General features: G+C 50.1%; 1 protein-coding gene across 1 annotated transcript; it reads left to right on the top strand.

The window, feature by feature from the left end:
* Positions 1-1,650: 1,650 nt before the first annotated feature.
* On the top strand, positions 1,651-10,318 carry LOC137312031 (V-set domain-containing T-cell activation inhibitor 1-like). The gene is made up of 4 exons (XM_067978822.1): positions 1,651-1,714; positions 7,614-7,979; positions 8,698-8,953; positions 9,969-10,318. Exons 1-3 carry the CDS (start codon positions 1,657-1,659, stop codon positions 8,928-8,930), a joined length of 657 nt encoding a protein of 218 aa, XP_067834923.1. The 5' UTR covers positions 1,651-1,656; the 3' UTR covers positions 8,931-8,953; positions 9,969-10,318.
* Positions 10,319-12,237: the final 1,919 nt, after the last annotated feature.

Here is a 12,237-nt window from a genome sequence, read left to right on the forward strand (position 1 = left end):
TGCAGTATTCCAGGTGCGGTCTCACCAATACCTTGTATAACTGCAGCAATACCTCCCAGAACTAGATGTCGGACAAGCCGTATGACAAGATAAAGGCAGTGGAGGGGTGTAGCGAGGTGGAGTTGGGGTGTGGTCAGTGCACTTGTATCCAGATGTCTTTGGATAATTTGGTCAAGGGGCAGCAGGTCGGTGTGGAAGGGTGGTGGGGGGTCAGTGGTCAAGAATAGATCCTTGGAGGACTCCAGAGGTAATGGTGCAAGGGTAGGAAGAGAAGCCATTGCTGGAGATGCTCTGTCCATGATTGGTAAGAGTGGAACCAGGCGAGGGCAGTCCTGCTGAGCAGAACAACGGCGGAAAGGCGTTGGAGGAGACTAGTGGGGTTGATCACATTTGTGACTTTGATTAGGACCATTTCACTGCTGTGACAGGGGCGGAAACCTGATTGGAGGGGTTCAAACAGGTAGCTGCAGGAAAGGTGATTTGAGAGGCTTTAGAGAGGAACGGGAGGTTGGAGATGGGGCTAGTTTCTAGGGACAGAGGGGTCGAGGTGAGAGGGGGGGTAATGACGGTTTGGGGGCACGGTATCTGCAGAGAGGGAAACCGTTTACAATGTCAGCTAGCACGGGGGCCAGGAAAGGAGCTGGGCGGTCAGCAGGTCAGTGGGAATGGGATTAAACGAATAGGAGGTGGATCTCATGGACAAGATGAGCTCAGAGAGGGCGTGAGGAGAAATAAAACAGGTCCAGGGCTAAGGGAGGGGGGAACCTTAGGGCAAATTTGGCTAACTGGGCAAGGAGAAGGGAGCGGTGTGGTAGAGGTAGCTGAATGGATGGTCTCAATCTTCGTGACAAAGATGTCCATGAGTTTCTCGCGCCTGTTATTGGAGGTTAGGATGAAGGGGGCAGGGGAGAGGAGTTTAAGGAAAGCAAAAGAACAAAAGATCTTGCATTTATATAGCATCTTTCACGACCTCAGAATGACCCAAAGCACTTTACAGCCAAAGAAGTACTTTTTGCAGTGTGGTCACTGTTCTAATGTTGGAAATGCAGCAGCCAATTTGCGCACAGCAAGATCCCGCAAAGAGCAACGAGATAAAGGACTGGATAATCTGATGGTCGAGTGATATATATTGGCCTGGACACCGGGAAGAACTCGCCTATTCTTCGAAATAATGCCATGGGATCTTTTACGTCCACCCGAGAGTTTCATCCGAGGGACGGCGCCTCCAACAGTGCAGCACTCCCTCACTACTGCACCGGGAGGGTCGGCCTAGATTAACAGCTGGTAGCGGATGAAGCCAGGAGTTGTCTTCGCTCTCCAGGATGGTCCCCGAGTGGTTTCGGCAGATGAGAGTGAGGCCCGACAGCTCTTGATGAGGCCGAGAAAGACCTTTGTATCAGATGCCCTCAAGTCTCTGTCCGTTGGACTTGAGGGAACAAAGATCAGGGCCAACAATCAGGGGGGGAAGAGGCTGTAGCTTTCAGTGTTCAAATTAGTTTCATTGTGGTAACCTGGGAACTACCTGATTTTGTAATCTCTGCTGTCGGGGAATTTTCTCTTCTCATCAAAGTCTGGGGGGAAATTTCAGTGAGAAATCAAACAGCATAAATACTGCTCCGCACAACTTTAAAAGCCCCACTTGCAGAGATTAACACGATGGAGATTGTCAGACTGGTTTCAGCTGTCGTGTTCCTCGTTGCGATCTCAGAGGCGGGTGAGTGACAATCCTCCAGTATATCGTACGCACGGCGGATTATTACCGATGTAAACTGTTTCTAACGGGGTGTCCAAGACAACCTGTGAATCTCCTGCCTTGACCTCCCCCACCCCTCGAAAAACCAACTTCAGAAAATTTGGACGTCTAGGGGCGCTAAATTGGGCCGCGCAGCGCCCGTTGTTTCGGCGCGACGCGGCCTCTTCGACATCCAAGATGGCGTCTTGGATGCGCGCGCGCGTTTCCAGCGTGACGCGCGCCAGACGCCATTTTGGTATAGGAGTTAGCGCAGGCGCAGATAACGAACGCTGGAATCATGTAGAGTAGGGAGAAAATGGCTTCAATCAGTGCACAACGCTGATTTAAAGTGACAGACACCATTTTGGGACTTAACGCTCAACTCAACGCACAGTCTTAACCCCGACCGTCTGAACGTGTCTTAGAGTGCCTGGAGGACCCCCCACCAGCGCTATTTAAAGGGACCATGCAGGATTTACAGGTTAGTGGCTGGATTATTGTAACTGGTTTTGGAGGTCTGCTACACTTGAATACTAGGACGCAGGGACATAGCCAAACATTTCGAGCCAGGACGTGCAGGAGTGAAGTTGGGAAATGCTTCTACGCGCAAAGGGTGGGAGAAGTTTGGAACGCTCTTCTGCAAACGGCAGTTGATGCTAGCTCAATTGTGAATGCTAAATCTGAGACTGATAGATTTCTGTGAACCAAGGGTATTAAGGGATATGGGGCTAAGGTGGGTATATGGAGTTAGGTCACAGGTCCACCCTGATCTGATCGAATGGTGGGGCAAAATGCCACCGCCACTTGCTGCCTCCTGATATGTGCCAGCTTCTCCTGCAAGAAAGCGGGAGGTGTGTCTGGGTGATGTGCCTATCATGGTTGAATAGCTGCCAGTGTGTGTGGCCTGTGGGTTGTGGGTGGGCGGCTCGCAACGGTGGTAATGTGTAAGGGTGAGAGGGTTGAGTACTGATGGAGTTTGTTGGTAATGGGTGATGGGGGGTGTAGTATGTGGTGTAGTTGGTAGGAGACGCCACTTGACAGTTGACCTCACTCACCTTGACCACTCGTCAAAGCATTGAACTTCTTCCTGTACTGCATCCATGTCCATGATGCTGTGCGCCTGGCATTGACTTCATCCCCTACTGCCTCCCACTGCCTTTTGGATGTATGTCTGGAGGGCCTCTTGCCCCCCCCACTCCCCCCCATGGATATAGGATGTCCCTCCTTCTGTCCACCTCTTGCACCAAGGCCTCTAGTGCATCAGCAGAGAATCTTGGTGCACGGAGTCTCAGATCAGCAGATTGGTGAGGTCTGGCATGCAGATTGGAGGATGTGGGATTTAGTGGTGTGCAACCTTTATTCAATGTTTTAACATAACTCATCAGTATGTAAAAACAGGGATGGGACCTGCATCTGTGCTTTACGTGTGCGATGTCTGATCTCTGTTCAGACTCCATTCAGACAGCAGGCTGTTATATTCAGCAAATAACAGGTACCAGCTACCTTTAAGAGATTTCTAACAGACAGCCTGCCTTTAAGAGATTGGAGCTTCCCCCTGCTGGTGGAAAGTGCGAATTGCATGGATTCCTCGTTCAACGCTGATTTCCAATGCAGATTGCAGGTAAGTCCTCAGGCCTGACAAAAATCTCGTCCTGCCTGCGCAGGGACCATGGGGCGCGGGGTAATAGCGGATTGTGCTACCCCCGCCCAAAAACAGGCCCGATACAATTATCCCCCTCTACTGTTTAAAGTGCCCGGGTCCAGAGGGCCGTTCCTCGATTGGTGGATTTTAACCAATCAGGAAGCAGCCTCTGCCCATCCTCCATGGCCGTGGAATTTTGAAGAGTCGAAGATTCCAAGCGTTCGGGTTTCGGGGGAGGGAGGGCGAGGAAAGAAGAGGGAGAAAGTGGAGGGGAAGGAAGGGAGGGAGTACGAAGGGTGCCTCTGAGTAACCAGACACGGCTCACAGTTTGCCCACTGTTTGGGTCTCGGAGAGAAAGAACTTCCCATCGTACGTTGTAATTATCATTTGTCGGCCGACCGACCCACATCTTGAGAGGGGGAGGGGGGTTTCCGTCTTGGGGAGGGGGGTTTCCGTCTTGGGGAGGGGGGTTTCCGTCTTGGGGAGGGGGGTTTCCGTCTTGGGGAGGGGGGGTTTCTGTCTTGGGAAGCGAATCCCATTAAGGCAGCTATTCATTAAACCTCGTGACAGCTCTCGGCCGAGGCCTTGCTGTGAAAAAAAATGGCCAAAGAATTCCAAGCTGTGACAGGGAGTTCTGCTTTTTTGCTTTTTGTGTGTACAGCAATCTCACTTTTGGGGGGTCTCACTCTTTGCGTGTATGGCGATCCCTCTTTTGGGGGTCTCACTCTTTGCGTGTACGGCGATCTCACTTTTTTGGGTCTCTTTGTGTTTACGGCGATCCCACTTTTGGGGGTCTTGTTCTTTGCGTGTATGGCGATCTCACTTTTGGGGGTCTCACTCTTTGCGTGTATGGCGATCCCTCTTTTGGGGGTCTCACTCTTTGCGTGTATGGCGATCTCACTTTTGTGGGTCTCTTTGTGTTTACGGCGATCCCACTTTTGGGGGTCTTGTTCTTTGCATGTACAGCGATCTCACTTTTGGGGGTCTCACTGCGCGTATGGCGGTTTCTGTGAGTACGGCTGTCTCAATTTTGGGGGTCTCTATTTTCTGTGAGAATGGCTGTCTCACTCTTTGTGTGTATGGCGGTCTCACTTTTGGGGGATCTCAATGCTCTATGAGTACTGTGGAGTCCCACTCTTTATGTGTGGGAGTCTGCCTTGGTCTAGACTTGGTCTAGGATTCTCACATTTCCCAGACAGGGTGAGTGAGGGGGAGGGGAGAGGGAGGGTGGAGTACGAGGCCTTGGGTGACATTGCGACTGCAATTCTGATGGTTGCTTCACCTCTGATGAAAATTCCTTGAAAATCTAAATAGCCAGAGGCTCCCCACCAGGTGTCACAGAAGGAAGTTGGGAAAATGTGTTTCTTTTTTTAACATTTACACATTTCCAGATGGCTCCACTTTAATTGCACGAACATGAAATGCAGACAAAAGAAAGATTCCCTCCGATAATTCCTGGCCAAAAAAATTCCTGTACAGCAAATACACAGACTATTAATGACGTTAGCCCCAAATCTCAGGGACTTTCCTGTTCTGTGTGACTCACAGGGTGTGGTTTTCTCTCAAGGCCAACCGGGGGGTGGGGGGGGGGGTGCAGACGGGGCCTCGGTTTAACGTCTCAACCGAAAGACGGCACCTCCGACAGTGCAGCACTCCCTCAGTACTGCGCTGGGAGTGTCAGCCTGGATTATGTGCTCAAGTCACTGGATTGGGATTTAAACCCACAATATTCTGACTCGGAGGCAGGAGAGCTACGAACTGAGCCACAATCATAGGAATATAGGAACAGGAGGAGGCCATTCAGCCCCTCGTGCCTGCTCCGCCATTTGATAAGATCATGGCTGATCTGTGATCTAACTCCATATACCTGCCTTTGGCCCATATCCCTTAATACCTTTGGTTGCCAAAAAACTATCTATCTCAGATTTAAATTTAGCAATTGAGCTAGTATCAATTGCCGTTTGCGGAAGAGAATTCCAAACTTCTACCACCCTTTGTGTGTAGAAATGTTTTCTAATCTCGCTCCTGAAAGGTCTGGCTCTAATTTTTAGACTGTGCCCCCTACTCCTAGAATCCCCAACCAGTGGAAATAGTTTCTCTCTATCCACCCTATCCGTTCCCCTCAATATCTTATAAACTTCGATCAGATCACCCCTTAACCTTCGAAACTCTAGAGAATACAACCCCAATTTGTGTAATCTCTCCTCGTAACTTAACCCTTGAAGTCCGGGTATCATTCTAGTAAACCTACGCTGCACTCCCTTCAAGGCCAATATGTCCTTCCGAAGGTGCGGTGCCCAGAACTGCTCGCAGTACTCCAGGTGCGGTCTAACCAGGGTTTTGTATAGCTGCAGCATAACTTCTGCCCCCTTGTACTCCAGTCCTCTAGATATAAAGGCCAGCATTCCATTAGCCTTATTGATTATTTTCTGCACCTGTTCATGACACTTCAATGATCTATGTACCTGAACCCCTAAGTCCCTTTGGACATCCACTGTTTTTAACTTTTTACCATTTAGAAAGTACCCTGTTCTATCCTTTTTTGATCCAAAGTGGATGACCTCACATTTGTCTACACTGAATTCCATTTGCCACAGTTTTGCCCATTCACCTAATCTATCAATATCGCTTTGTAATTTTATGTTTCCATCTACACTGCTTACAATGCCACCAATCTTTGCGTCATCGGCAAACTTAGATATGAGACTTTCTATGCCTTCATCTAAGTCGTTAATAAATATTGTGAATAATTGAGGCCCCAAGACAGATCCCTGCGGGACTCCACTAGTCACATTCTGCCCATTGCAGCTCCTGTCGACATAAACTAAGCAATGGGGACAAAATCAACAACAACTCGCATTACATGGACTTCTGCCTCTATCAGCACGGGGAAGAGAATGAGGATCAACTGCAATTGCTGCTCCTCAGGTGTTCCGCACACCTGAGACCTCCCCCTCCCCCTCCCATCCCCCCGCCCCCCACGAGAGAAAGAAAGAATTGCATTTCTATAGCGCCTTTCACAACCTCAGGACGTCCCAAAGCGCTTTACAACCAATGAAGTACTTTTTGAACTGCTGTGACGTAGGAAACCCGGCAGCCGATTGGCGCACAGCAAGATCCCACAAACAGCAAATGATTGTACCTATCGCAAGAAATATTTAAATGAGTGCACACACTGAGTATTTCAAGTATAACGGAAAGGGAATTTTAAAATTTAATTTCCTTTCTTGTTTTTAGTCAGTCAAGGGAGAAACCTTGATTGTGGAACTGGCAGACTTTCAGTGAAAAAAAATGTAATTTTGAAACAACTTTTAGTGTCTAAAATAAAGTTTCCTGAATTTAAAAGTTTTCGCCACTGATTGAAAGTGAAATCAATTTTCAGTTTACAATGTGGAGCCCTAGTTCAGGAGAAACTTCTTTGCCCAGAGTAGTTGAGGCGAATATCATAGATGCATTTTAAGGGGAAACTAGATAAACACATGAGGGAGAAAGATATGGTGATCGGGTGAGGTGAAGTGGGGTGAGAGGTGATCGTGTGGAGTATAAACGCCAGTATAAACCAGTTGGGCCGAATGGCCTGTTTCTGTGCTGTAAATTCTACGGAATGTGATAACAACCAGATAATCTGTTTTAGTGGTGTCGGTCGAGGGAACGATACTGGCCCAGGACAACGGGGAGAACTCCCCCTGCTCTTTTTCAAAAATAGTGGCCGTGGGATCTTTTACGTCCACCTGGGAGGGCAGACGGGGCCTCGGTTTAACGTCTCATCCGAAAGACGGCACCTCCCTCAGTACTGGCACTGGGAGTGTCGGCCTGGATTTTGCGCTCAAGCCTCTGGAGTGGGACATTAAACCGAGGCCCCGTCTGCCCCTCTCGGGTGGATGTAAAAGATCCCACGGCCGCTATTCAAAGAAGAGCAGGGGGGAGTTCTCCCCGGTGTCCTGGGGCCGATATTTATCCCTCAACCAACATCGCTAAAAAAACAGGTTATCTGGTCATTTATCACATTGCTGTTTTGTGGGATCTTGCTGTGCGCAAATTGGTTGCCGCGTTTCCTACATTACAACAGTGACTACGCTTCGAAAAGATGTAAAGCTTGAGGATGTCCTGAGGTTGTGAAAGGCGCTATATAAATGCAAGTTCTTTCTAATGTGGGTGCTCCAGCTGCATTATTGGTAGTCCCCTAATTTGCATCGTGTGGAAATCGTCCTTCTCAAGACACATTTCTCCTCCCCACAGGGCGTCTCTCCTGCGGGAATCAGCAGGATACGGTCGAGGCCCACTCTGGAGACGCTGTCCATTTGCCCTGCCCGTTCACCTGGGTCGGCGAGGACCCCTCGGAGTACATGGTGGTCTGGCAGCTGACCAGGGGAGAGAACCTCACGGTGGTGCACGACCGGGAGAACCACGTGGAAAACACGGAGCAGGATCCCAGGTTCAGGGACAGGACGGGACTGGGGCCGGACTGGTTCACGGAGGGAAACGCTACCCTGAGCATCAGGAAGCTGGACCTCGGAGACGGGGGAATGTACACGTGTCTCATCACCACCATGAACCCGTATAGCAGGGCGATGTGCGCGGAGACGACCGTATCTGTACAGGAAGGTGAGCGAAACTGTTCCCCAGGAAACCGGTCAGGGCTTCAGAGAGAAACCCACTTCAAATTTAAAATTCTCATCCTTGTTTTCAAATCCCTCCATGGCCCTCGCTCCCCCTCCCCTATCTCTGTAACCTCCTCCAGCTCCTACAACCCTCCGAGATCTCTGCGCTCCTCCAATTCTGGCCCCTTGCGCATCCCCCGATTTCCATCGCTCCGCCATTGGCGGCCGTGCCTTCAGCTGCCCGGGGCCCTAATCTCTGGAATTCCCTCCCTAAACCTCACCGCCTCTCTCTCCTCCTGTAAGTTGCCCCTTAAAACCTCCCTCTTTGACCAACCTTTTGGTCACCCGTCCTAATATCTCCTCCTGCGGCCCAGTGGATGCAAACGATCCAAACAGGGCGTTTTTTGAAGAGTTGTTCTCCCCAGTGCCCTGGGCCAGTATTTATCCCTCAACCATCATCCTTAAAACAGGACATTCAACTCGTCTGCTGTTTGTGGGATCTTGCTGTGCGCGAACAGGCGGTCATGTTTGCCTGCAAAACAACACTTCAAAAGTACTTCACCGGCCGTAAAGGGCTTTGGGGTGTCCTGAGGACGTGAAAGGTGCTTTATAAATCTTTATTTTTGTAGAATGCTTGGACATAAAACTTACCCTCTGACAGTGGGCGGGAGACCCAGAGAGCGAAGGACGGCTTTAATTAACGAGATTCTCTACGATTGCAGGAGCAGGGGGGTCGGACGCGGGGAACGACAGGAGCGAGCCGGATGGCAGAAACCATCAACAAAATCAGGGGAACTCAACGACAGCCACGGAGCCTGAGCAGATCGCAGGACACAATCCTGATCCGGGGCAGATGTCCAGAGAACTGGGTGGGAGGAGCAGCAAGAGATCCAGATCTTATTTGCTCGTTGCGCTAGCGCCAACCCTTCTGTTCCTGGTCATCTGCACCTGCTAACCCCGAGATTCTAACTGTTTTCGGTGAGTTCTTTCTGCCCTCTCAAAGTGAGCAATGCTCGCGCTGGAGAATGGGGCGCTTTCTGATATCTCTGTTACCGTCAAACGTTCCCCATGTCACTGCTTTTTCAAAAAATTCATTCTCGGGATGTGGGCGTCGCTGGCAAGACCGACATTTACCACCCGTCCCCAGTTGCCCTCGGGTTCGGTACAACTGAGGAACTTGCTAGGCCACTTCAGAGGGGCAGTTAAGAGTTGGCCACGTTGGTGTGGGACTGGAGTCACATATAGGCCCGGACCGGGTAAAGACGGCAGGTTTCCTTCCCTAAAAGGACATTTTGTGAACCAGTTGGGTTTTTTTTAACCACAATCCAATAGATTTGTGGTCACTTTTACTGACGTTGGCTTCTTGTTTCCAGATTTTATGATCTGAATTCAGATTCTCAAACTGGCCAGGGTGGGATTTGAACTCATGGATTATTAGATCAGGCCTCTACATTACTAGTCCAGTAAGATAACCATTACACGACTGTCCCCCAATACCCCCCTCCCTCCTAATATCAAACCCCCCCACCCCCCACATCCTGACCCGGACTGAGATATATCAGCCCTCTGGTACCTCGCCCCATATTTTATACGTGAACCTCGACGGTGAGTGTTGGTGGGCTATTTGACTGTGTGGGGCATCACAGACGAGCCCGACACTCTTCTCATCCGCCGCCCTCACGCAAACACTTTTCGGCAAGTCACTAAATTACCTGCTCATTATCTCATTGCTGTTTGCGGGATCTTGCTGTGCGCAAATTGGCTGCCCCGTTTCCCCACATTACAACAGCGACTCCACTTCAAAATGTACTCCATTGGCTGTAAAGCGCTTTGGGACGTCCTGAGGTCGTGAAAGGCGCTGTATAAATGCGAGTCTCTCTTCCTTTCTTTCGTGCCAGAAGTTTAAGTGCTCTGTCAGAACGACTAAGCCACGTCCTGCCCCCTTTAATGATTTACAAGTTCCCGGGTCTGACTGTGATCATTTACGTTGCAGGTTTGGATTGACGTGGGCGTAGCAAAGTGCAGACGAATGCGATGGTCTTCGAAAGTGGTACCGGACGATCCTGACCCACCACGCTGCCTCCACGAAGGCCTTTCTGTCTGGTGTATGCAGCACTCTGGACATGGAGTCAATGGAGATCTGTCAACCAGCTGAGTGGCTTGTAGCGGGGGGAGGGGGAGGGCCGGGGGAGCAGGATTGGCACCTCGGTGGGTCTGCAGCTCTGTGTGCGTGCCCTCTGACCTCCCACACCCCTGACCCCCAGAGGATGAAGGCACCAATCACGCACCAACGTTCAAGGTCAAGAGTCCGGGTCGAAACTCACCTAGTGGGGGAGGGCGGGGGGGTCGTCGCCAACCCTCCAGGATTGGCCTGGAGTCTCCAGGAATTAAAGATTAATCTGCGGGACACTGTTGCGGGCAAAGACCCCGGAGAACGAAAGTCACGGGGGGGGGGCGGGGGGGGGGGGGGGGAGTGTTATAAAAAACTGTGTTGTTTTCTTTCAACATTTTCCCTTTTTGAGCCATAAAAATGTCGGAGACGGGGTTAAAACGGACTGTTTTGACTGACGGTCATGAATCGTCCAATTGGGTGACGGAGAGCCTGGTCGTTCTCCAGTCGGCTGTGGGAAGGCGGGGCCTCACGGAGATGGACATGTCGGACGACCAATGGCGGGGCCGCTGGAGTCCGGCGGTCACATGATGAACTCCCATCCAGGAGTACGGACCAACCAGAGTTGGCGACCCTAAGCCTGGCGCCTTATTCCTGGTCATCAGCCGGGTCCTGATTGAGCCTTTAGTTTCAAGTTATTTTTTAATTTGCTGGGATTATCTTCTCGACGTCACCTCGATGTGAATTTTAAGCTCCCAATGTTGCCCGGCGACTCTCGACAGCGATCCCATTTCCGGGTTGAACCGTGAACGTTGGCCGGGGTTCCCGCTCCTGATTGCTCTCCACTGACCCCGGCTGGCAAGTGGATGTTGGACGACAACAGGTTTGGGGGCGCAGCCAACGATGCCTCTGTGGTTGAATTGCCTGGCGACATGAACCAAAAGGGATTATTAGAATCTGGCGTCAAGACGTCTTTGTTTTGTTTCGGAAAGCAAAGAAATCCACTGATGGTCTGGTCGGTCAGTGCATCAATTCTGGCCTTTCACTCTGTGCGGGCTGACGTGTCACGAAAGGTTTGATCGCAGCAGGGTTCTATGGAGCGTCAATAGATGCTGGCAATGTGTACTGGGGGCCAGTGAATGTAACCTGCAGCTTTCATTGTGTCTGGATGAATCATCGTGCCTTTTAAATGCAGTAGAAGCTTTCAATGAATCTCTCTCTTTCTCAGTATGATTCACGCCCTGTCTTTAGACTCTCTCATAAAGGCTCAGAGTCTCAGATGAATGACGCCCCTTCCCTCAGAGACTCTCTCTTAACGAAACTCTCACACGTGTTTCTCTCTATCTCTCTCTACCTCCACTCTTTTTCTCTTTTTCTCTCTCTCTCTCTCTCTCTTCCCTCTCTCTCCTCCTTAGCTATACAAAACCCTGGTTAGACCGCACCTGGAGTACTGTGAGCAGTTCTGGGCACCGCACCTTCGGAAGGACATATTGGCCTTGGAGGGAGTGCAGCGTAGGTTTACTAGAATGATACGGTAGCATAGTGGTTATGTTACTGGGCTAGTAATCCAGCGGCCTGGACTAAAATCCAGAGTCATGAGTTCAAATCCCGCCACGGCAGCTGGCGAATTTAAATTCAATTAATTAAATAAAAAAATCTGGAATTAAAAATACTAGTATCAGTAATGATGGCCATGAAACTACCGGATTGTCGTAAAAACCCATCTGGTTCACTAATGTCCTTTAGGGAAGGAAGCCTCCTGGTCTGGCCTATATGTGACTCCAGACCCACAGCAATGTGGTTGATTCTTAATTGCCCTCTGAAATGGCCTAGCAAGCCACTCAGTTGTAAAAATCTCGCTCAAGAAGGCGACTCACCACCACCTTCTCAAGGGCAATTAGGGATGGGCAATAAATGCCGTGAACGAATAAAAAAAAAAATACCCGGACTTCAAGGGTTAAGTTACGAGGAGAGATTACACAAATTGGGGTTGTATTCTCTAGAGTTTCGAAGGTTAAGGGGTGATCTGATCGAAGTTTATAAGCTATTAAGGGGAACGGATAGGGTGGATAGAGAGAAACTATTTCCGCTGGTTGGGGATTTTAGGAGTAGGGGGCACAGTCTAAAAATTAGAGCCAGACCTTTCAGGAGT

Source organism: Heptranchias perlo, unplaced genomic scaffold (genome assembly GCF_035084215.1).
Source record: "Heptranchias perlo isolate sHepPer1 unplaced genomic scaffold, sHepPer1.hap1 HAP1_SCAFFOLD_392, whole genome shotgun sequence".
Lineage (NCBI taxonomy): Eukaryota > Metazoa > Chordata > Chondrichthyes > Hexanchiformes > Hexanchidae > Heptranchias > Heptranchias perlo.

Bases quoted from the DNA above. Each gene is read 5' to 3' on its own strand.
- LOC137312031 (XM_067978822.1), top strand. From the start codon at position 1,657: ATGGAGATTGTCAGACTGGTTTCAGCTGTCGTGTTCCTCGTTGCGATC. The intron at 1,715-7,613 runs GTGAGTGACAAT...TCCTCCCCACAG, and splicing joins CGTTGCGATCTCAGAGGCGG to GGCGTCTCTCCTGCGGGAAT. The intron at 7,980-8,697 runs GTGAGCGAAACT...CTACGATTGCAG, and splicing joins GACCGTATCTGTACAGGAAG to GAGCAGGGGGGTCGGACGCG.